Here is a 25,319-nt window from a genome sequence, read left to right as displayed (position 1 = left end):
TATTAAACACGTATCTCTTTAGTACATGCCAAAGGCAAAAACATTTCTCAAAGTTTCTTTCTGGGCTTAAAGCAAGAACGATCAAGATTAACAATTCAACTTCCTCTTCTAGCTCACACACAAGGAAGGACCCGGTTCTGTAATATCTAGTAAATTCTAGTATATGTGATACATTTTGGTCTGTCTTGTATCTGTTCTTATTTTCTAGATTATTAATCATCGTTCTACTGTAATAGTCAAGGTCCTGTTGCCTTCTTTCAGAACAGAAGAAATGTAACACTGAAATATGACCCTATGGCTCCTGTTCTTCCAATCCTTTATAATAGAGAAAGGCAGAGAATTTGCCATAGCCTCTGCTGAGTTATAGGGTTTATCTCATAAGTGGGAAAGCGCCATACCTCATAAGTGTCAGCAAAAAGGAAGAAATATGAGAAGACTATTGGACACAAGAACGACCTATAACTCATATCTGACAGTGATGTATTATACGTATTAATTGCCTGAAGAGCCAGATTTTCTTTTTACAGTATTGTAAAACAATCAAGTAGAACACAATAAATTGAGCTAAACAAAATTAATTGCCTTGATTAATGAAGCAGCAAGAATTTGATTTTGACAAGGCTAGTTACTGAATCAGCAGCCAGTCATATGTCTGGTAATGGGGGCCCACTGAAACTAGCCACAGTCCCACAAACATTTGTGCTTATGTTTACTCACATAAGCAGCTCCACTGAAGCCTATGGGGCTACCTATGTGCTTAAAGCCAACCAGGTAAGCATGCATGAACAGGATCAGAGACTGTTCCATGGCTCTGTTTTCGGTCACACAACAGGGTGTCGTTTCTGGCCCCAAATCAACAAAGCACATATGGACATGCTTAAACTCATCCCTATTCAGTAAAGGTATTCAGCATATAATTCCAGTGACATCCAAGTTACAACAAGACTTAAGCACACGATTAAATGCGTTCCTGCTTTGGGATATTTTCATGTATCAAGTCTTCAGTACTTAGAATTGTCATAATTATTGCTTTATAGAAGACAATGCAATTAGTTTGCAATATCAGGGCCTATATAATCAAACAGATTTGATAAAATGTAACCAGAAATACACATACCTTTTCAGCATACTCCGAGACTATCTGCTTGATCTCATCAGACTGGAGTCCAACAATCTGACCTACTGTGCTAGCTGTTAACCTGCCCTGCAATTAAACCAAGAAGTATTTATTGAAACTTTGGGATAAACTATATTAATAAACTGTGGGCTGGTTTGTAAAGCACCTTCCCCAGAACTATACAAGTACAATACTACTTTAATGTAATCAAATCTGCTTATAAAAGAACAAAGCATGTAAGCTCATCAGCCCCAGGACTCAGTAAACAAATGAAGACTCTTACAAACCCTGCACTAAAAAAGTAACTACTAAGATTACCTTCACAGTGCCAATAATTCAACTAAATTTAAAGTCATTTTTGAAGATGTGTGCAACTGTCAAAGTCTTTAACACGAGCAATACATATTTTTGCATTGTGCATGTGATAGCATTCTGTAACAAGAATCAATTTGGACCATCAGTTTTTGAGTGAAATTATTGCCACGTAGGCTTGTGAGAGAGTGTTCATCTGAAATCACATGTGCAAGGAAGCCAAATCTCTCTCCTAAGATTAAGAATTCTAGGAGGCATCTGATCACAAGGCAAGTTTATCATGTCTATCATTTGACAAATGAATTTCTGTCTTCCTGGTACCAGAAAATGGGAAAGATATCAGGATTTTAATAGTACACAGAACATTTACTATGTGTATTAATGTGTCAGGAAACACTATGGAATTGCAGGGAAAGAATAATAATGTAAACAAGCAACATTTAGATGTTATATCAAAGTAACAATTCATAAGACGGTTACCAAATCCTAGGTGATGTGATGAATGCTATAAAATGCACTCAATATTTTTCAAGTAAGAGGAAAATCCCATAAGAGCCCTACCTTAACTCTGCAAAGTCAAAGTGTGATAAAGTCTAGGTTACACAAAAGTTTCATATGTTTAAATGCCATTTCACCAATAGTTCAACTGTAGTATGTTATTGTTAACACTTATTTCTGTAGCAACCACTTAATGAGCACCACTAACAATTATGTAAAGGCCATAATCATCATTTTAGGGTGAAGAATTTCAAGTCAGAAGTCTTATGAAAAGTGCTGTCACATGCTCAATCATCTTTCCCTGTACCCATTTTTAATGTATAATTTCAGTTCTTCATGCAGACAACCATATTTCAGGAACAGTGACAGCTTTCAAAGCATACGGCAGATGTAGAGAGGGAATTCAGGAGCACAAGCAATTTAAGTGTTGTTAAGTGTGTTGAACTGGTTTATTATACAGCAAAACAGACTCCTGGGATTGGAGCACTCTATTTTAATTTCTGTAACTAAACTGCAGTCCTTTTATCTGACTGGCAAAGTCCCAATGCACTTTGGGCCCAATCCAAATCCCAACCAAGTCAATAGGATTCTCTCTGCTGATAAATCTGAATTCTGATGGTTAAGATATATCAATGCACATAAATGTGAAGGAAAATTATCATTTCAAGTATAACTTACCTCTTCTGTTGCCATTGCAGCCATTCCAGTCATCAATGTTTTAATGCGAAGCTAATGAAAAATATATTATAGCAAGGTAAGAGATAACATACGTGAACAAAACAATTAACATCAGGGGCCTTTAAATACTTAGCATAATTTTGTTCGAGAGAGTTCCCCCCCCCACCAACCAATCACTTCAATTTGCATTCTACATTAATACAGAAGAGTAAACTTTTATGAAAGTTAGTGAGGCAATTACTACAATTATTCCACCCAGAAAATTCTCTCATTATAGTAAGGCCTCAGTTCATGTGGTGCTCAGTACTCACACTTTTCATTGTGAATTGGAGATGAAGCAACTAAGCTACTCTTTTCCTGAAAAGGCTTTAACTGAATCAGGTTGTGACATCATACCCCATATTCTTTATGGAAATGTGCTTATGAACATGCAAATCTGGAAGAGGTTTTATGCAAATACATCTTGTAACATATCGTTAGAGAAGTTGTAATTGGCTGAATGCGTACGTTCTATTTGTGTGCATGTATCATTCCTGTATTTGAAGTTAGATATATGAAGTATAAAACAGGGATGTAAATGGTTAATGTGTGAGGCTTATCGGTTCTGGTTAACTGGCAGGAACTGAAGCAGCTTCCTGCCTGCACTGGGTACGGGGCTGCTTCAGCCCTGCAGGGCCCAACAGAGCAGCCCCTGTCAATGGTGGGTCCAGCCCAGCTCCCCTGCTGCAGATTACACGCTGATGCAGCAGAAGTAGGCTGCAGAGTCCCCAGCAAAGCCTCCTCACCAGGAGCAGGCTGCTATCCCTCTCCCCCACCCACCATTCCTAGGTAAGAGGCTTGCTGTGGACTCTGAAGTAGAAAGCTTATTTAAGTTTTATGCTTATTTAAGCTTTATACTGCAGGGCCCGCAGCACATGTAACTGCCGTGATGTTTAGCATTTAAATGGTTACATTTTTAACAAATTTTTACATCCTTAGTATAAATCTGTTTACTAATCTAGACATGCTAAGTGAGAGCTACTAGTAGTACTTAAGGAACTTAATAGCCTGGTACTCTAGAACATGATCTAGGAATAGTCTTGTTTCTCCTGTAACCCTAGACTAGAATTGGTCCTGCCAAGACATGTGGCCAGGTCTCCTGATGCTGGAGCCCATTTTGGATGCTGTATTTTTCCACTGAAAGAGTGAAAAATTTAAACTGAATGCAAAAGCAGTCTTGCCTTTAGCAAAAGGGATATAAAGGTGTGAAACCAAACAGTAGGGGCTGCCAAACACCAGGATACCCTTTGCTTACTACCCATGATGCCTGCTGGGAACATCTAAGGCTGAACAGGGGAAGAATTAGCCCAGCTTTTGAGAAAAAATTATTAGAACTACTGTTAGGACAAAAAAAATGCATGTAATAAATTTGAATATTAGGCTTAGCTGGTGTTTTATTTTACTTAGTAACTTTGATCTGTCTGCTATTACTTGCAGCCATTTATTCTTACTTTTTATACTTAATAAAATCACTTTTGTTTATCAATAAACCCAGTGTAAATAACTGTTACTGGATAGGGCGCGGGGGGGGGGGCGGGGGAAGGGGAGAGAAAGAGACAATAGATGTACATATCTCATTGATAAAGGGTGCGAACAATTTATGAACTTGCTTTCTATAAACTTTATACAGAGTAAGATGAATGTATCTGGGATTCTGTTCATATTGGAGCTATGCATCTAGCTGCTGTGTCATGTCCCTTTGAATGAGCCAACACATCAAGTGACAGTCTCAAGGGGATCTCTGTGACCTAATCCATCACACGGGTGCTAAGTACGGATGGATCCTGTGATAGCAAAACAAATTGTTGCCTAGATTTTTACATGGAAACTCCTATGCGAATATTTACTTTTTGTGCAGCTGTTTATTATTCTGTATTTCTCTATCTGAACAGAACATGCTGTGCTTTTTACATTATCCCTAAGCAATTAATATCTAAGCTGTGTGTGTTCATGCACGTGTGAAGCACACCTCTTCAGCAGCTTGAAGGTCATCTTCATCATAGGCATCAGCTTTTCCTGCTGCCGCAAGTCCTGTAGGTAGTACCATTTTCTTGTCTTCAGCCTATTTTAGGAAAATAGATACATCACATAGTTACACATTCAAACAATACAATACAGCAGTCAAGGGATAAGAAAGTAAAACAAGGAGGAAAATGTAACTCAGGTGTTATATCTAATTAATTGAAGTATATTGCTTTATAGTAGAGTTTAAGTTCAGGCACTGCCCAAGCAAGCAAGTTTAATGGGAGTCCAAACTATTCAGTGCATGGCAAAGCAAGTCATATGGAGAAAGCAGCATTTTTACAAGTCTATTTCAATATAAAGTTTATATCATATTTAGATTTAAACCTATAAGAGAGACTGTCCACTTTCAGAAGAATGTTAAGGTAAGTCATATTGTATTTCTTGACATTACTCTGCCCAAACATTTAACTCCCCTCTCTTCTACTGGCTTAATTCAGATAACAAATGGTAATAGTCTGATACATTGGCTAACAAAGTCAACAGGACTTTGTGAAGGGACATGCTGCTGGTTCTTCATATACCCTATTAGGAAAACGAATGGGAAGAAAGTGTTGAGATTTGAACTGAAAGGGAATCTTCTCACTGCTTTTCTTTTGTAGAAGTTATTAAACAAGAGCGGGGGGGGGGGGGGGGGGAAGCGGGGGAAGGAAGGGAAGGGAGAAGATTAATTGAACCAGGCTGGAATACCATTCCTAGAAGGACTGGACCTTGGAAGTACAGATGTGTGTGTAGACAGGGAATATTTTTAGTTAGACGTGATCAGGTTCTTTTCTTTGTTTTGTTGTTTGGTTAAATTAATCTGTGCTGAGTTCATGTGCTTCTCCCTCCGTACAATGTAACTAAAGCTGAATCCCAAGGAATCAATTCTTTGTGCTTTAATCTGTTTTTTCCTCAGCTGCTTTATAACCTAGCAACCAAGTATGCTTTACCAAGTATATCTTTTTGTTTTGTCACCTTTTTTAAGACTATGATCTGATTCATGTGTCCTGGAAGATAAGAAGTGTATGTATGCCTAAGACCAAGAGGTCAGTTATCAGAGATTACAGTTTGTTTTCTTCTTTTTCCAAAGCTCTTCTTCCTGGATTCAAAAATAAAGGGTTTTCCCTCTCCAACTTGGGTGGTTTCTTGCGGGTCCCCACCTTCTGCACTAGAAGTGCCAGAGTGGTAACAGCCTTGACAAACAAATATTTTTGGATAGTTTCTATATTTTGTGTGTGTGTGCGCGCGCGTGTGTGTGTGCGCACACACACAGAACAATCTGTACCACACTTTTTTTTTTTTAACAAATATCTGCACTGTAAAAAACAGAAAAGTATTTTTCAGTTCACCTCAGACAGGTACTATAGTGCAATCTCTATAATGAACATGGAATTCACAAATGTAAAATTATGTACAAAAATAACTGAATAATAAAATAAAAATAAAACAATGTAAGACTTTATAGCCAACAAGTCCTCTTGGTCCTACTGCTTGTACAGCCAATCACAAGGACAAACAAGTTTGTTTACATTTTCAGGAGACCCTTCTTGCTTACAATGTCATCTATAAATGAGAATAAGGGCTTGGATAGAACTGTTGTAATTGGGCTTATAAAATGTGTTAATGATTCACGTGTCTTTTCATGCTTCAACCACCATTCCAGAAGACATGCATCCATGCTGCTGACAGGTTCGGTTGATAATTCAAAGCAATGCAGATTGATATATATTCATTTTTATCAACTGAGTTAGAGTCCACCACAGAAGGGGGATTTCTTTTTCAGTGGTTTGAGTCCTGTAGTTTCCACATTGGAATGTTGCTCTTTCAAGACTTCTGAAAGCATGTTCCACACCCCATCCCTCTCAGATTCTTAAACCTTGCTTGAGTGCTGTAGCTGTCTTTAGAAATCTCACATTTGTGCCTTCTTTGCATTTTGTCAAATCTATAGTGAAAGTGTTCTTAAAACAAACAACATACAAGTTCTGTGTCATCAACCAAGACTGCTATTAAACATGAAATATTGGCAGAATGTAGGTAAAACAGCTGAGGAGACATAATTCTCCCCAAGGAGTTCAGTCATAAATTTAAATAACATTTTTTTCTAATGAGCATCATCGGCACAGAAGCATGTCCTATGGAATGGTGGCCAAAGCATGTCTGTCACATAAATACTTTGCAATGATGGCTGCTTAAGTGCCATGTGAATGCATGTTCTCACTTTCAGGTGACATTGTAAGTAAGCAGGCAGTATTATCTCCCATAAATGTAAACTAACTTGTTTGTCTTAGGGAATGGCTGACCAAGAAGGACGACTAAGTCGACTTGCAAGCTTTAAAGTTTTAGAGTGCAGCTACATAACAAAACAAAAACCAAACAAACTATACGTGTAAATTGCACTTTCATGATAAAGAGATCGCACTACAGTACTTGTAGGAGGTGAACTGAAAAGTACTCATTTTTACAGTGCAAATATTTGTAAGTCAAAGTTAATAATATAAAGAGAGCACTGTATACTTTGCATTCTGTGTTGTAACTGGAGCTGAGGTATTTGAAAATGGAGTAAAACATCCACAATATTTAATACATTTCAATTAGTATTCTACTGTTTAACAGTGCAATTAAAACTAAGTGCAATTGAGAGCCCTAAAATTGATATGAAGAGTACTAGTAAGATAACTATTTCCCAACAAACAAAACCTAAGCATGGTCAAATCAGCAATCCTACAATGTTTTGTTCATGGCACAGTATAATACATTTGTATCATAGTGTATTACCCTTTGCATGGGCATTGCTTGAAAACATTTTCATCTAATCAACTTTTAGCAGCCCATTATTAGATTTCTGTCAAAGAGATTGTCACATGACCTTTTAAGGGATGTTTTCAAGTTAGGAAGATAAAAAAGACAGAAATCAATTGTATCTTTCATGGGCTACAGAGCTTTAGTTTCATTTGGCAATTTTAAAAAAAGTAACACCACACACAAGCCTTCCTTTAAGATCTTCCAGAGTTGAGGTTTCTTTAGAAGAAAAAAAATTCCTTCTCTCAATCACAGTGTTACTTAATTTATCAGTGATCCATGTTACCTCTTACCTTCTCCATTTTGCCAGCTTGCCTGCTAAATCCATACCTCCTAAACACACAAGAAAAAAAATCAGACACATTTGTTGCTGAAACAACCAACACTCTCAATTTCATAAATACACTTGTATTAATTTTATACATACAAGAGATGCCCTAAGAGATGAATTCTGTAACACACAACAACAACAAAAAGACAGCTTTGGGATAGTTACTGAATGCTCCAATAAGAGATCTTTACAGCATGTTTACAATTCACTTTATTTTCCCACCAATCTTTCTTTTTTATTGTAATTATACAGAGTAGCACTCAACATGCTATAATGCTGTAATGTGGAGAACAATATACTCTTACCTAGGGAAAAGGGCTGGTGGAGTATAGTAAACCTTAGCAATTACAGGCAGTCCCCGGGTTACGTACAAGATAGGGACTGTAGGTTTGTTCTTAAGTTGAATCTGTATGTAAGTCGGAACTGGCCAGTTCTGACTTACATACAGAATCAACTTAAGAACCCCAGGCGTCCCCAAGTCAGCTGCTGCTGAAACTGATCAGCAGCTGATTCCAGGAAGCCCGGGGCAGAGCAACTCTGCCTTGGGCTTCCTGTAGTCAGCGCTGGTCAGTTTCGGTGGCTAAATCAGGACGCCTGGGGCAGAGCAGCTGGGGTGCTACTGGACCAACCCAGCAGCACCCCATCTGCTCTGCCCCAGACGTCCTGATTCAGCCGCTGCTGAAACTGACCAGCAGCGGCTGAATCAGGACCTGAGGCAGAGCAGCTGGGGTGCTGCCGGGTTGGTCCAGTAGTGCCCATGGGCGCTGCAGGACCAATCGGCAGCGCCCCAGCTGCTCTGCCCCAGAGTCCAAAACAAAAGCCTGGTCTGCTGGGGGGGGGGGGGGGGAGCACACTAGCTGCGCCCCCTCCCCCCAGCAGACCAGGGACACGGGGAGCAGAGCCGCAGCGGCAGCGGGGTGCCGCGCCTCTGAGGCTTTGCTCTGGCAAAGCCTCTGAGGCGCGGGACCCCCCGCGGCTGCGGCTTCAGTCAGGGTGCCTGTGGTCTGCTGGGGACCGTCCCCAGCAGACCACAGGCACCGGGACCCAAGCGGCAGCAGCGGGCGGGTTCCTGCGCTTCTGAGGCTTTGCCAGAGCAAAGCCTCAGAAGCGCGGGAACCCCCGCTGCTGCCGCATGAGACCCGGTGCCTGTGGTCTGCTGGGGACGGTCCCCAGCAGACCACAGGCACCCTGACTGAAGCCGCAGCCACGGGGGGGTCCCGCGCCTCTGAGGCTTTGCCAGCGCAAAGCCTCAGAGGCGCGGGGAACCGCCGCTGCTGCCGCTTCAGTCAAAGCGGCAGCAGCGGCGGTTCCCCGCGCCTCTGAGGCTTTGCGCTGGCAAAGCCTCAGAGGCGCGGGACCCCCCCGCGGCTGCGGCTTCAGTCCGGGTGCCTGTGGTCTGCTGGGGACCGTCCCCAGCAGACCACAGGCACCGGGTCTCATGCGGCAGCAGCGGGGGTTCCTAAGTCGGGGACTGCCTGTAATTATAAATGCCTGATTCGGGAAAGCACTTAAGCATGTTCCACTAAAGTCAATTGGACTCATGCACATGGCCTAAGCATTTCCCTGAATTGCATTTTTTTAGGGTTGTCAAGTGATTACAAAATTTAATCTTGATTAATCATGCAATTAATCACATGTGCTGTCCCTTTGAAACGCTCCAGTGGTTTTTCAAAGGGGCAGCGCTGCAGAAGCCCAGAATCAGCTGTAGTCCTAAGCTAACCCCTGGCTCCTTGAAGCGCTGCCCTTGGAAAGGTCGCCCTGGTATTTCCACGGGGCAGCACTACAGGAGCCCGGGATCAGCTGGAGTTCCTAGGATCAGTGGTGTTTCCAGGGGCAACGCAAGGCGGAGTCCAGGGTCAGCTGGAATCCCCAGCTGACCCCAGGCTCCATGCAGCACTGCCCCTTTGAAGAACCTTGAGATCCTGGATGAAAAGGACATATGGCAACTGCTAACCAGTAGATTTGTGAATACAGATGAACCTTGAGATCCTGGATGAAAAGCAAACATGGCAACTAAGTGCACTCTGATATAAGAGATTGACAGCCCCTGTTTAAAATGGCAAAGATAGTTCAAAAACGGGGGCATGCATTGGGAAGAAATCATGTTGACTGGACCAGACTGAAAATATCTTCCATTTTGCAGTGTAAGAAACTCTAGCGGAGGGTTTCATGCTGCCCAGGAGGACTTGTCTAACCTGTTTTGAACAGCATAGCTCCCAGGATAGCTCCAGGGATTTAACCATGGAGTTTACATGCTGTGAGGTGGAGGGACTCCAGGTTCGGGTGGAGTAGACTGCCACGGCCCTGTGAGAGAAGCCCTGGGAATATTGGAAGAGGATCAGAACCTCCACTGATATATGCAATTCAGCAGCGTGCCAATGCTGATGAGCATAAGCTGCGGCTTTGAGGATGACTTGTGCTTGGTCCTGCCTTATTTTTGCTGTCCTCTGTGTATCAGTGGGATAGCATACTGGAGCAGCTATCTCCAATGGAGAAGGAATGAGTCCCCGCAAAAGCCCGAGCAGATTCTGGAATGAACAGAACTGGTGACACTTTTTGTTATATGTTTCAAAGAGGTCTATATGGCGAAGTCCCCATCTCTAGAAGATTAAATAAGTCTCTTCTGGATGAAGGGACCACTCCATTCGTGAAATCTGAAGGAGCAGCTGAGATTGTCTGCCAATTCATTCTGAGCACCTGGTAGATATGCATTCTGCAGATATATTGAGTGCTCTATACAGAAGTCCCACAGCCTGAGGGCTTTGTAACACAGGGGGAAAAAAGCATGCACATCCCTGTTTGTTGATATAAAACACTGTTGTCATGTTGTCTGTTAACACCAGTGCATAGCTATTTGACAGTAGGGATGTTAAATAGTCGAGTAAAATCATGATATTTTATAGATTTTTCGACTATTCTATAGTCCCTGGGGGCAGGGCCAACAGCCACCATATCTGAGGGAGCAGCGTGGGGTGCCAGATGGGAGCTGATCTGCCAGAGGAGCCAGTTTAAAAAACCAGCTCCCCTTGCGGACTGGCTGCCTGTTGCCCTGTGCTGCTGCTTCTGAAAAAGAGGCAGCAGCGTGGGGTGGCCTCAGTCTCTGTCTAGATGGAGTCTGAGCTCCTGAACCCGGCGTGAGCCACAACTGAGCTGGGCTGCCTGCCTGCCCAGCTCTTAATACTGAGTTCCCTGATATTTATGTGAAGAACGAGATCGGTGGGAAACCAAAGGTGTTGAGTCCTGATCTGTCCTAGATGGACCCCCCACTTCAAAACTGACACATCCATTACTAAGGTCTGAGAGGGCTGCAGCCACCACAGGAGGGAAACCAACACCTTTGGGTGTAGTGTTACTAGATTGTCCTGCTTGTCGCAGGACAGTCAATAGGTTGACACTAGCCATAGCTGAAGTAGTCTGAATCTTTGCCTCAAGTATTTCACCACGTACGTGCATGAGACCATATGACCCAAAAGTTTGAGGCAGATCCTGGCTGTGGTTGTGGGGGAAAACTCTGAGAGCCTGAATGATGGAGGCCATGGCCTGAAACCATTCTATGGGGAGGTAGGCTCTTGCATAGGTCAAATCAAGAACTGCTCCAATAAACACTATTCTCTGAACTGGGAGGAGAGTGAATTTGGATTCATTGAGAAAAGAGGCCTACATTATTGCAAGAGGTTCTGATCAATGTCACATGGGTTTCTGAGATCAGGACTGACCTCCGATGAGCCAGTCATTCAGGTGTGGAAAGACCTGCAGTCCGTGTCCAAGGAGGAAGGCAGCAACTACTGTCATGTACTTCATAAATACCAGAGGAGAGGCTAAAGAGGAGCACTTTAAATTGGTAAAGCTTGTTGTCTACTACAGATCTCAGGTATTTCTTCCAAGATTGATAAATCAAGATGTGGAAATACGCATCCCTCAACCCGAGGGCAGTGTTCCAGCCATTTGGATCCGGGAAAGAAATTATGGATGCCAGGGAGACTCTACAGAATTTGAGCTTTTTTACAAGTTTGTTGAGTTCCTGCAGGCCCAAAATGGGTCAAAGCACGCCTTTGGCTTTTTAAATTAGAAAGTACTGGGAATAAAATCCCTGTCCCCAACTTTCTGGAGGAACCTCCTCTAATACTCCCAGATATAGAAGCAGGAAGAGGGATGGAGAATGGGAGGTGGGAGGAGGAAAACTGGATGCAGTAACCCCTTCTCTGCCATGCACATTACCCATCAGTCCAAAGTAATTTGGGACCAAGCATGGAAGAAAGGAGGTCTCAAAGGGAATAGTCCCATATAGTGAGCTAGACCACATAATAAAGACCTAAGACTTGTAGCCAGACCCCCCTTCTCATGGCACTGCCAATGGCCATGACCCTTGTAGCTGAATCTGCTGTGCCTAAAGCAGCCTGCAAGGATGGCCTAGAGACTAGCTTCCCTTTCTCTATAGATGCTGAAAATATGGCAGATCACACTTTAAGAAACACCATTCTAAGAAGTTGTTGAAGGGCTTTACAGTCCTAAAAACTGTATAGGGCCCATCAGAATAGTGGCAATAGTGCTGTGGCTGGTGACTCACGTTAGTGCCAAAGAAGCAGGTACTGATGCCATCACTGGTATCAGTGCCGTTGAAAGTATCTGCAGTGCCAGGCCTGGTATGGCATCAAGGTTGAGGCAGTTATGTGCACTGAAGGGGTTGGAGGTTCTACCTTATGCACTGTCACTGAGATTGATCGTGCCTGTGGCGAGACAAAGATGACCGAAGCTCTTGAGTACCAGCCTGGGGTCTGACCTGGGCTTTGGTGGAAAGTCTAGGGAGTCCAAAAGGGCCGTTGGATAGGAGTTGTGTCACTGTGCAGGTAACGGTGCTGGGTATCAGTGTCTATCCCGGCTGGACGTTGAACTCTGACAGGATCTGCACGAGTTGAACTTTGACTCCAAGGAGTCTGTACAGGATGACCAAGGAGCCGTCGAATTTCTAAGCATGAAAATTCAATTCTCAGGTCTTGTTGCAGTGTCAGTCATCAGTGTGACAGGAAGGCACCCTTGACGAAGCTGGTGCAGGAGAGGAGAAGGGAAACAAGCTATGCATCAAGTCCTGGGCTGCTTGGAAGGTCTCAGGCATGTATGGCACGACAATGTGTGTTGGTGGTTCCAGAAATCTGGCTGGGGTCAAGGTGTCCAAGCCCTGAGCTCTTGCCCCCAGTTCAGGTGCTGGTGCAGACACCTGGTGGCCTAACTGGGGTCTCACTCCTGGCTTGGATTTGGGCTTTAACATGGAAGATCTCTTTCTGTCTGGCCTCTTTTTCTTCTGTGGTGGTGGTAACTGTGAATGTTGCCACCGATGGAAGTTTCGAGATGAGTCCACCAGATGCCACAATTCTTTAGATGGTGCCTTAGGTTGCGTTGACTGCACAGAGGCACTACACACTGAAGAAGACTTTCTCTGTGCAAAGTCTGCCAGCACACAGACCAGACACAGCTGGAGTGCCTTCAGGTATTGATCTCTATCCTTGAGTGTCCGTGGCCTGAAGGTTCTGAAAATTGCACAGTAATCTTTCTCACAACCCTCTCTCAACCGTCTCACTTCTGGGCATACGTCTGCCACAGGAGTCACATGTTTTGAAGCCTGGAGACCAAGGCATGCTCTTGTGCTGAGGCACGTGGGAGGAAAAAAAAAATCAACCTGCCCACTAAGAGTTGACTATCCAAAAAACAACAACTCTAACTACAAACTATTTAGCGATGAATTACCAACTATTTTACTATTAACTAAGTAAATATTTAAAAAAGGTTCTTGTGAGCATGAGCACCACGGAGTTCCAACTGACTATCACTGGCAGAAAGAGGGAACTGAAGGGAGGAGGGGTAGTCAGCTGGGCACTATATTGCATGCCAAGGAGGCACAATTCCAGGGGATGCCCAGATTAACTGTACATCTGGCTGCTAGGGGAAAAATCTTTCGGATAACATACGTGTGTGTGCATGAACACCTGATTTGGAATGCACATGAACATACACTCAAAGAACCACCAAGTATTATTAGATCATAAATGATCAACCAAACTCAGAAATAGAAAGGACAACACAAGGGGAAAAAAAAGCCACAACACACATAAGTATGAAAAGACAAGCTTGGCATTCCTGGAAAGCTTACTTGGCGATAAAAGTCTGTTGAAAGTGATGTTTGCTGTAGAAGGAGTTTCTGACATGTTATGAACAAGCAGTAAAAGTTTAAACAAATGCTCTCAGTGACACCAAGGCTGATTTCAATTAACTGCCCACATGTCTCCTTCAGCCTCTGTACTTTCAGGGTAAAATTCAGCCTTTTGATTATGGCAACCACAAACAACTCCCACACTTTAACTATGCTGGCAGAGTTAAAGCAGTATCATCCTCCTCATCTGGATGCATTTATCAGTATAATACAGGTTGAATCTTTCTACCCAGCACACTTGAACCTGACTAGTGCCAAATTAGAAAATTTGCAGAACCACAGGAAGTCAATATTCTCTAGCAGCATTACCAATACTTCCACTGCTTATGGACTGTTAAAAGACATTCAGGAGTAAGTTAGAGCTAAATAACAGTACAGAACACTGAGAGCCAGGACTGATGGCTGCAACTTTATGGAACCATGGGAAACTTGGCCATACCCTTGGTAAGTGGACATTCAGTTAATGCTGTAGACCACTGAGTTTTATAATGTTTTGTGTAATGTGCTTAATGGTAGTATCAGAATGAATGCTAAACTAACTCTGTTGGACACCCTTCTCTGGTCAGTGGGAAAGAATAGTCTTCTACACTCTTAATAAACATGCATCAGGCAAATGGCTTGTTTTTTTTAATCTGATGTAAAGACAGAAATATCAGAAGGATCCTTGTAATTCAGCAGGATCACACTGTTGGTCTTAGGAGTAATTAGAATATAGATTGTGTTATAAAGAAAATATAATAAATGAATTAAAAGTTTGTGTTAATATAAACTTTGTATTGGGAATTAGACTGATAACTTTGTATAAACACTTGTATCCCTTTTCCCATGTGTAAAATGATCATGTAGTTCTTGGGGAGGAGGAGTGAATGGAATGTGAGTGGAGAGATAACTTGTAGGCCCAACAGTTTCAGAGTCCCGGCACTGGAAGAGGGGAGGGGGCTGGAAGACTCAGATGTCAAGAGACCATAAATTGGGCCCAATACAAAGCAGATAAGGGAGGACATATGGACAGCCTTGGAGTGTTAAGAAGCAAGCGTCCTTTTACAAACAAGACAGCCTTGAAATAACACTGGAAAGGAGGCACCAACATACTGATGTCAGACGGCAAGGAAGAATGACTTCCAGATGAACAGATGTTAAAATGGTGATTAAGAATTGATGAAACAAAATGCATAGACCTGAATGGGAGAAAAATCCTATAAAAGATGGCGTGTCCTGCATGAATCTTCAGGTCTTGTCAACATAGGAATGTCAGTCCAGAATGAGAGAAGCCCCCATTCCTCCCCCTCACATTTAACTTGCCTGGCCAGTAAGTTAATGTGAGCAACCGACTGGAAACTTAAAGCAATGACAAGGCTTTGTGTGTTTGTGGGCTTGTCTTTATAAAACATATGTTAACTGTTTTTCTGCTGTATTCTCAATAAATGCAGTGTGTTGCCTTTTCCCCTGAAAAAGATCCTGTGTTTCTCTTATAAGCATAACAATGCCAGATCACAGACACTGCCAAATTAGAGAGGTTCAACCTGTAGCACTTTATACTGGCATACCTATAACTATATGGGAAGGAGAATAAGCTATAAAAGGTGTATATTTAACTGTATTCACACAAAGACAAGTTATACTAGTATAACTATTTCAGCAGAAATCTACAATATATTTTAGAGATTGAGTGCGAGTCTGTGTGTCTGTCCATTCATGAGTCCATTTGTTCAAGAACTCCTCCTAAACAGTATGAGATAGAACCACCAAATTTGGTACACAACTTCCTCTTCTTCTAAATGAAAGCAAGGTCAGGATTTGGCTGTGCCAGAAAAACTGGATGTGTGTGGAATATGACTCTCTCAAATGGAAAGGAAAGAGTATGTTAGCAGGAGCAGTTATACTCCAGAATGACCCCAGAGGAGCTCCGGTGAGAAACCAGCAGATGGGCCATGTCAATCCAGCTGAGAAGCCAGAAGGCGAGTGATGCCACTCCCAGGGTATGTCTACACTAGAAAGTTAGTTCGAACTAACGGACGTTAGTTCGAACTAACTTTCCTATGCGCTACACTAGCGCTCCGCTAGTTCGAATTTGAATCGAACTAGCGGAGCGCTTAGTTCGAACTAGGTAAACCTCATTTTACGAGGACTAACGCCTAGTTCGAACTAGCTAGTTCGAACTAAGGGCTGTGTAGCCCTTTAGTTCGAACTAGTGGGAGGCTAGCCCTCCCCAGGTTTCCCTGGTGGCCACTCTGGCCAACACCAGGGAAACTCTATGCCCCCCTCCCGGCCCCGGACCCCTTAAAGGGGCACGGGCTGGCTACGGTGCCCGTGCCAGGTGCAAGCCTGCCAGCACCCAGCTAGCAGACCCTGCACCTGGCACGGCACAGAGCCACCCACCCGATGCCCCCCAGCCCACCCCCTCTTGCCGGGACCAGGCTGGCGGCTCCCGGGAGCTTGCCCTGGACCGCAAGAGGCGGGCACCTTCCTGGGCTAGTGCGGACATCGTGGACCTCGTCCACGATCTCCGCACTAGGCACAGGAAAGTGGCTGTCTAGGGCAGGAGAGCTGCCAGCCTGGCCACCCAGGACCAGGTGTGCATGAAAATCAAGGGGGTCCACTGAGACCCCCGACCCTGAGCCCTGAGCTTACAATGGCCGTACTGGGTCAGACCAAAGGTCCATCTAGCCCAGTAGCCTGTCTGCCAACAGCGGCCAACCCTAGGGACCCTGGAGGGGATGGACCGAAGACAATGACCAAGCCATTTGTCTCGTGCCATCCCTCTCCAGCCTTCCACAAACTTTGGGCAGGGACACCACTCCTACCCTCTGGCTAATAGGACTCCATGGACCCAACCTCCATCACTTTATCTCACTTCCCTTTAAACTCTGTTCTAGTTCTAGCCTTCACAGCCTCCTGCAGCAAGGAGTTCCACAGGTTAACTATTTGCTTTGTCAAGAACAACTTTCTCTTACTAGTTTCAAGCCTGCTACCCATTCCTTTCCTTTGGTGTCCTCTAGTCCTTCTTTATGGGAACTCAGAAAGAACTTTTCTGAATGCACCCTCTCCACCCAACCCCTGCTTTTAGAGACCTCTATCCTGTCCCCCCTCCGTCTCCTCTTTTCTAAGCTGAACAGTCCCAGTCTCTGTAGCCTCTCTTCATCTGGGACCTGTTCCCAACCCCTGATCATGTTAGTTGCCCTCCCCTCTCCCAGCCTTTCTCTTCCCCTCTCCCACCTCCTTTTCCCAGTCTCCCCGAGTTTTTTTCAATAAAGACAGAGTCAATGTTGGAAGAAACGTTATCTTTATTTTGTACATCAATAAGAAGGGGGGCTAGGGAAGGGCAAGTGGAAGGAGGTGAGGGAGGAATGGGGTACGAGCCCCCGATGGGGAGGACTGGGCTGGCTCTGCGGGCTTCTGGGGGTGGAAGCTCTCCTGCAGCCCCCCAATTACTCCCTCTCCCCAGATGGCAGCCTGCGGCAAGTGCAGCCGGGCTGATGGCCGAGTGGTGTGATGTGCCCAGTGTGGGCACTCAGGGCACTCCAAGCCAGAACTTCTTTGCAAGCGGGGCACCCCTTAGAACTGTGTGTCCGGGGTGGGGGTTGGGACCCTTTAAGCGCAGCCCTCGGCTAGCCTGAGACAGTATCTCCATGCTCTAAGTCCTCCTTTTATGCCCTGCCGGCACTGCTTCCGGCCATCATTAAGCCCTGTTCAGAGTCCACTCAATGTGGACTTACTAGTTCGAACTAGCAAAACGCTAGTTCGAACTAGTTTTTAGTTCTAGATGCGTTAGTTCGAACTAGCTTAGTTCGAATTAACTAATTCGAACTAAGTTAGTTCGAACTAGCGCTGTAGTGTAGACGTACCCCCAGGGAGAAGCAAGCAAGCAGGCCCTGGGGAGCAGCTGCAACCACCTCCATCCCATGACCTGAGCCCCCCACACCTCCCAGTCCCCTGTCCTGAGCCCCCCAGATTCCCAGGCTCCTGCCCTAACTCTTGCAACTCCCACACCCACAGCCCCCTGCCCTGAGCCTCAACTTAATGACACTAACTGTTGGGTAAATTTGCTAGTAAATATATCAAACACATTCCTAAAGAAGTACTGTTATACCAATAAAAAATTGTGCACATACCACGTAGCACATGCTGTACTACAATTTGATATATTAGAACCTTTGCCCCAAGTTAATTTGTGATATGTAAAGATAGGTAAATAAGTGTGATATAAGCCCTGAGTCAAAGCCCATAGAACTCAACAGATAGACTTGACTTGGCTTTGAATTACGGCTCTGGCTAGCCTACAAGCTATAATCACAGAAAGACAAGCAAAAGAAAAGACAAGTGAGAATATGGCAGCAGATATTGTGTTTATAGCTATATTACACCACATAGGCATTACTATATATAGATAAGGTATCTGTTTCTGCAGGCATTTGAAAGGAATTAAGTTGAAGGCTAAATGGGCTTTATAATCACTATGTCTGCAAGGATGGATTCTTAGGGGTAGTCTACATGAAACATGTAGTTCTGTTTCAAATAATACTATATCATCATGAATTAAGGAACTTTTTGTGTGCAATAGCAGGGTTCACATGAGCCCCTTAATGTACTATCTGCGCATACTCTCTCTTTCAATTTCCCCTCACCTTTGGTTGCAGAACCAGACAGAGGATGAGAGAAGGCCCCTTCCAGCAGGGGACAGGTGGAGTGGGGTTAAGGGGAAAAGAAGAAAGCAAGCCCCTTCTGGCTGGGGAGAGTAAAGAGACGGTCCCATCAGATGGGACACCCTACCCATTGCCCCTCCTAACCCTCACTCTTGTATCCTCCCCACACACACCCAGTTCCCTGCCCTGAGTTCCTCCTCAACTACCCAACCTGATTCCTGCACTCTCCATATGCCCAGCCTCCTTCCATACTTCCCCACACATCCACAAGAGCCTGCCCTGACTCCTGCACCTCCTCTCCCCCTCCTTCCCCACACACATATCGCCAGCCTCCCAGCCCTGAAGGACCCGGGCAATGCCCAGTAAGTCTTCTAGTCTACTATGTAATTTGAAAGAGTTTGTCTGTCCATCCGTTCAAGAGCTACTCCTAAATGGTAAGAACTAGCACCACAAATCTGGTATACAGCTTCCTCTTCTAAATTAAAGCAAGGTAAGGAAAAGAGTTAGAAAAGTTAGATGTCTGAATGCCATCAGGGCCTGATGAAATGCATCATAGAGTACTCAAGGAATTGTTCGAGGAGGCATCTGAGCCTTTAGCTATCATCTTTGAAAAATCATGGAAGACAGGAGAGATTCCAGAAGACTGGAAAAAGAGCAAATATAGTGCCCATCTATAAAAAAGGGAAATAAGAACAACCCAGGAAACTACAGGCCAGTCAGTTTAACTTCTGTACCAGGAAAGATAATGGAGCAAGTAATTAAGGAATTCATCTGCAAATATCTGGAAGAAAATAAGGTGATAGGTAACAGCCAGCATGGATTTATAAAGAACAAATCATGTTAAACCAATCTGATAGCTTTCTTTGATAGGCAAATACAACATAGAGGGGGCTACTATAAGGTGGGTGCATAACCGGCTGGATAACCATTCTCAGAGAGTAGTTATTAATGGTTCACAATCATGCTGGAAGGGCATAACAAGTGGGGCTCTGCGGAGGTCTGTTTTGGGTCCGGTTCTGTCCAATATCTTCATCAATAATTTAGATATTAGCATATAGAGTAAACTTATTAAGTTTGCAGATGATATCAAGCTGAGAAGGGTTGCAAGTGCTTTGGAGGATAGGGTCATAATTCAAAATGATCTGGACAAACTAGAGAAATGGACTGAGGTAAATAGGATGAAGTTTAATATGGACAAATGCAAAGTACTTGACTTAGAAAGGAACAATATGTTTCACACACAGAGAATGGAAAGCGATTGTTTAGGAAGAAGTACTGCTGAAAGGGATTTAAGGATCATAATGGACCACAAGTTAATCATGAGTCAACAGTGTGACATTGTTCCAAAAAAAGCAAACGTGATTCTGTGATGCATTAACAGGAGCGTTGAGAGCAAGACACCAGAAGTCATTCTTCCACTCTAGTCTGCGCTTATTAGGCCTCAATTGGAGCATTGTATTCAGTTCTAGGCAACATATTTCAAGGAAGATGTGGAGAAATTGGAGAGGGTCCAGGAAAGAGCAACAAGAATGATTAAAGGTCTAGAGAACATGAGCTATGAGGGAAGACTAAAAGAAATTGGCTGTGTTTAGTTTAGAAAGGAAAAGACAAAGGGGACATAATAGCAGTTTTCAAGTATCTAAAAGGGTGTCACAAGGAGGAGGGAGAAAAATTGTTCTCCTTGGCCTCTGATGATAGGACAAGAAGCAATGGGCTTAAATTACAGCAATGGATGTTTAGGTTGGACATTAGGTAAAACTTCCTAACTATGAGGGTGGTTAAACACTAGAATAAATTGCCTAAGGAGGTTGCGGAATCTCCATTTCTAGAAATATTGAAGAGCAAGATAGACAGACATCTATGAGAGATGATCTAGACTGTGCTTGGTCCTGCCATGAGGGCCATAGGACTGGACTTGATGACCTCTCAAGGTCCCTTCCAGTTCTAGTATTCTATGATTCTAAGGGTTTGGTTGTGCCAAGAAAATGGGATGTGTCTGAAATGGGGCATAAAACCATACAGAAACCATAAAGAAAAGACAAAATCACCAAGCACGTGAAAGGGGCTACCTGGAAGCGTCCTCCCTCCCTTCCCCTGGTTCCAGGATTACCCCAGCTCGAAGCCTATAACCACCCAGAGGCATCCTTTAAGGAGGGTGTGGCAGGGGGAAGCTGAAGCTCTTCTCCCATTCATATGGGAACATTACTGGCTGTTCCCCTTCATCAGAGAGCAAAGAGCAAGAGCACAAATTGCTGCTTTCTTCATTCTGCCTGAGGAGCACAGGGGGCTGCCAAACCTGGATCTGCCGCAGCTGGTGGGGAGGAGAAGGGGGGAAGTATGCAGCAGCCATGGAGAGGAGCTTCTCACCTGACACCAAGCTGCTGCGGTGAGAAGGAAGTGGATTAATTCTCTCCCTACACCCAGGGCAGCCTGCATACTGGACCCCATGTCTCCAGCCTCCCACCAAAGCAATGATTTCAATCATGTACATGTTTATTTTATTTTCTAAAAAACAAAAATTGAGTTAATGACCAGAGCAATGCCAGGTAAATCTTTTACTAAATAAATAATTCTAACTCAGATCATTGCGAAGAATATTTTACAACAGTTAATTGAATAAAGCAGAGATAGATTTATCAGAATGCAGTGGAGCCACTTCCAACTGTAACATTAATTTTTTCTTTATAAAAGTAAAAACCAAATGTATTACAAATGGTATGGCTAAAAATCACAAGTAACTAAAACAATTACTAATTAATTCTACCCCAAAAACTAAAATAACCGTTCCCTTTAAAATACATTTGAAGACAAAGTTTTCTAGATGAATAAAAAATTCAGGGAGAAGCCAGCAATTGTACTCAATCAAGATGACATTTTTTTGAAAAGAAAATATTTCATGGAAATACTTCAATTAGTAATGGGCAAAATGCTGCAGCTTTTGGACAAACTCCCATTCATTTCAAGTCTGTGAAGGGAAAGTTTTATGACTCGTTTTAAAGCATATTGCAAAATTTCTCAACATGGTAGCTAAGGAATATTTACTGATTTGCAGTCAGGTAAATCTGCAGTTGTGACATTTTAAGATTACAGTGCACAGTTTTTGAAAATGTTAGTTTCATTATGGAATTATTAGCCATTATATACACAATAGGTAGCTCATTCCTAGAAGCAGTAGAGATTGCACTGTTAGAGTAGTGTTCTGAACAGATCAAGAGATACCAGAACTAATTATACTCAGTAGCAAACGCACTTATTTTTCTTCATCAACCAGCTAATATTTACAGTATCTATACTGAAATCCTTTGAAAAATAATGTTCTTTGGTGAACTTTAGATTTTATGCAAATGTTCAAGGACATGTGTGAGTGAAAGGAGTCTTTTCTCATTCACATTTGGATTAAAATTACCTTGTAGAACCAAATACTGTAGTTTGGTTAATATAGTCAAGATTTTACCCCACTTTTATTGTCAACAAGCTAGAAGGAAAATGTTAGTCAGTCCATGCTGCCATTGCCAGTACACAGAGAATGAGAGGAAATGTTATAAAGCATGCTTCAATGCAGGGCAGTGTTGCTGCCTGAAAATAGAAGTCAAAAGGATCAAAAAGGAAAATACTCACAGTAAAGAGTCAGTAAATCTAAGGTGAGGGAGAAGGAATGAAAATTTTTTTTGAAAAAAGAAAACAATACTAGATGAAGAGCTTAGAAATAACAGTGGAAAAGCCATTATTAGAGAGCCTTAACTATTACTAAGCTAAGAAAAAAAGAAAATATTAGAAATAGGAGCTGGAAATAGATAAAGTTCATTAGTACCTTCAGTTCCTTCTTCCCAAATACTGTCGTCCTCCTCCTCCCCCGCCCCCTCCCACCCCAATTTATCTCAGACAAAACCGGAAAGACTACAGAAGTCAAGAGATATTCATATGCATTTATATTTAGATTTTTGTCACTTCATCAGGACAATTATTCACATAGAACAGGCAGCATCTTTTTATAGCCACAAGTCAGTCTCCTAAGGTTTTAATCATATTCACACCATTTCAAAGCAAAACAATAATCCCATTGCACTTGAAATCACTTCTGAAAGGCAACTTTAGTTAAAGATCATGGCTGAAAGTCCCAGCCCAGTTAGAAATGTCAAGAATCTAGACCATTCTTTTTAGATGCAGAGAATAGGGATTTAAAGGTTATCCATTTAACCAGTAAGCACTGCCTTACAGGCATGCTTACTGGTGTAACCATTTAAACGGTGACTGGCTCGGCCAGAAGGCACTGCTCTAGCCTGGCTAGGTCCACTGCACTGCAGTGAGTGCAACAAGCCCTGCCTTGCCCAGCCAGAGGAGTCACTTGTCCGTAGCGTGCCCTGCTAGACCCTCCACCTACAGCTAGGCACAGGGTCCCTGCCCAGCCAAGGAGTTGGTCCAGTGCTCGCTCTTGCACGCACGGCGGTTAACCCTATTTAACCAGTTAATTTACACGGGATTTTATACTCCTAGGAGAGAGAAGTCACAAACAATCTTTTTTTTTTTTTAAATACAGTGGTGGTACTAACAGACCTTGCTTGGGGATCTACTGTGCTATGCACTGAGCACTGTACATATTACAAAGGCAGTTCTTGCCCCAAAGTGTTTATAGATTAAATAAACTTAAAATGTGAAACCAACGACACCTATTGAAATCGGAGTAGTCCGCATGAAAACAAAAGGTTCCCAAACAAAATCTAGGTTGTTAGGGCTTATACAATGTAAGCATTTAAACCAAATCAGGATAAGCAAATAGTTAACACTAACAGGACCCACTTACCTGCCATATTCCAAAAGCGTGGCATGAACCTTAGACTCTTCATCTAGAAGCTCTTCTGCACCATCCTGACGTTTGTATTTCCTCTGGGGTTTATAAACTTCCTGCAAGACAGTCAATGAATTCAAAGATGGTCAAGAACTTCTTTAAAATAAATGGTTATCTTTCTAAATGGATAATGAGCAATCAAATCCCGCGCTCTAGAGCCCATCTCCTCCATCTACTCCATATGGCTTTGAATTCAGTTTCTGCAATTAAGCTGGTATACCCTGAACAAGCTAAACCTAAAAGGCTTCCTATAGTAGTATTTTTCTGTCCCCGCTCATCTTTTTCCCCCTAATATTATACATGAATATTTCACACAACGAATAATTCTTCAATTTGCCATTTCAAGCACATTAGAAAAGATGGTCAAAACCAACAAAACGGATGCCGGTTTAAATGAAGACCCCCTAGAATTAAACAGATAGCTTCACTGACTGGGAATTATGTCTTAATTGGATAATTAAATGAAATTACTGTCTACTTAATTATTGCTTCTTTAGCCTGGCATACAAGAAGGGAAAACATACTAACATATTTTAAGAAAAAAACATGCAGGGAAAATAACTCCCAGCATTCTAGCAACCAACATTAATCAATGCCATATTGTAGCTAAGTTAAAGAATGTGTGATACAATTAAATACCATTTGCAGAGAAATCCAATAATGACATCAAAACCTTAGAGTTATAAACATAAGTTACGAACTAACCAGTCAGCCCCACACCTCATCTGGAACCAGAAGTATGCAATCAGCAGTACAAGAGAAATTTTAAAAGTACAGTAGAGTCCCAATTATCCAAACTAAACGGGACTGATAGGTGGTCGGATTAATGAAAATGTAGGATAATACGGAGTACAGATTACCTGTAGTTGATTCTGGTGCTCTGGGCGAAGGGCAGCAGCACTTTGGGGATGTTCCGCTTGGAGGCCGCCGAGAAGGGCAGCAGGAGCAGCAGCAGAAGCGCCCAGAGTGACGGGGCAGTGAGCGGGGCAATTCTCTCAGCCCGCACCTGGGGGCTGCAGGGAGGGAAGGGGCCAGGCACCGTGACCAAGCGGTGCCAGCAGGAGGCTCCGACCTGCAGGATGGACTCTCAATTGCCCGCCGTGAGCTACAATTCAAGGGACATGGGTGGCTGGGGCAGGGGAAACAGGCCCGGTCACATGGCGGGTCACGTGGCAGGTGGCCGGTGGCAGCGTGCTTTCAGGGGCTGCTGTTGGAGCCTCTTCAGCCAGGGAGGCTGCATGCAGCATGGCAGCATGAGGCGGCTGGCCTTAGGGGCCGCATACTAACGCTGCTCTAGGCTTGCTGGGGATTTCTCGCCAAATCCCAGGATTTATCCAGCTATGTTGGATAAAGCAGAATGTTGGATAAGCGAAGGTCAGATAAGCGGGACTCTACTGTAAATTCAATACCGTATTAAACTACTAAAAGAGAAAGTTAGAAAAAGACTTGACAAGGTGAGGAAACTGTTTCTGTGATCATTTCATTTAAATTAATATGGTAAAGAGCACCATTTTTCTTCTGAATGGTAAAGTTCCAAAACTATTTAAGTCAACGTTTGGTTGTAACCTTTTTAAATAAACTTTATAATGTTTTGTTCAGAGTTACTAACAACGTCCATTCCCAAAGTCTTTACAGCTATGAGGTTGTATAGTACCAAGCAGCACCACCAAGACCTTATCTACAAAGATGTGTGGCAATGTAACTATTGGGGGCGAGGGGGGAAAAAATTTTTAAACCAATATAGTTATACCTGTACGATCTTTAGCATGGATGTTGTTATATCATTATGAAGGTTCCTTATACCCAAATAGCCAATTCTCCCTCTCATATGGGAAGGCGAATCGGTA

At 43.1% G+C, this 25,319-nt stretch overlaps 1 protein-coding gene across 2 annotated transcripts in view; it reads right to left on the bottom strand.

Moving 5' to 3' along the window:
- CCDC93 (CCC complex scaffolding subunit CCDC93) overlaps positions 1-25,319 on the bottom strand; it is a 110,831-nt gene that overhangs the window by 59,824 nt on the left and 25,688 nt on the right. Inside the window, exons 7-12 of one of the 2 annotated variants that reach the window (XM_075933242.1) lie at positions 23,428-23,528; positions 22,245-22,262; positions 7,741-7,780; positions 4,614-4,706; positions 2,606-2,656; positions 1,118-1,204 (exon numbers count right to left, since the gene is read on the bottom strand). In XM_075933242.1, the coding sequence (XP_075789357.1) occupies positions 1,118-1,204; positions 2,606-2,656; positions 4,614-4,706; positions 7,741-7,780; positions 22,245-22,262; positions 23,428-23,528 (390 nt within the window). The remainder of the gene's footprint in view (positions 1-1,117; positions 1,205-2,605; positions 2,657-4,613; positions 4,707-7,740; positions 7,781-22,244; positions 22,263-23,427; positions 23,529-25,319) is intronic. The other variant, XM_075933244.1, reaches the window with a different exon arrangement.

Source organism: Pelodiscus sinensis, chromosome 7 (genome assembly GCF_049634645.1).
Source record: "Pelodiscus sinensis isolate JC-2024 chromosome 7, ASM4963464v1, whole genome shotgun sequence".
NCBI classification, from domain to species: domain Eukaryota; kingdom Metazoa; phylum Chordata; order Testudines; family Trionychidae; genus Pelodiscus; species Pelodiscus sinensis.
Note: the sequence above shows the minus strand (reverse complement) of the source record. Positions and strands in the feature narration are given on the sequence as shown.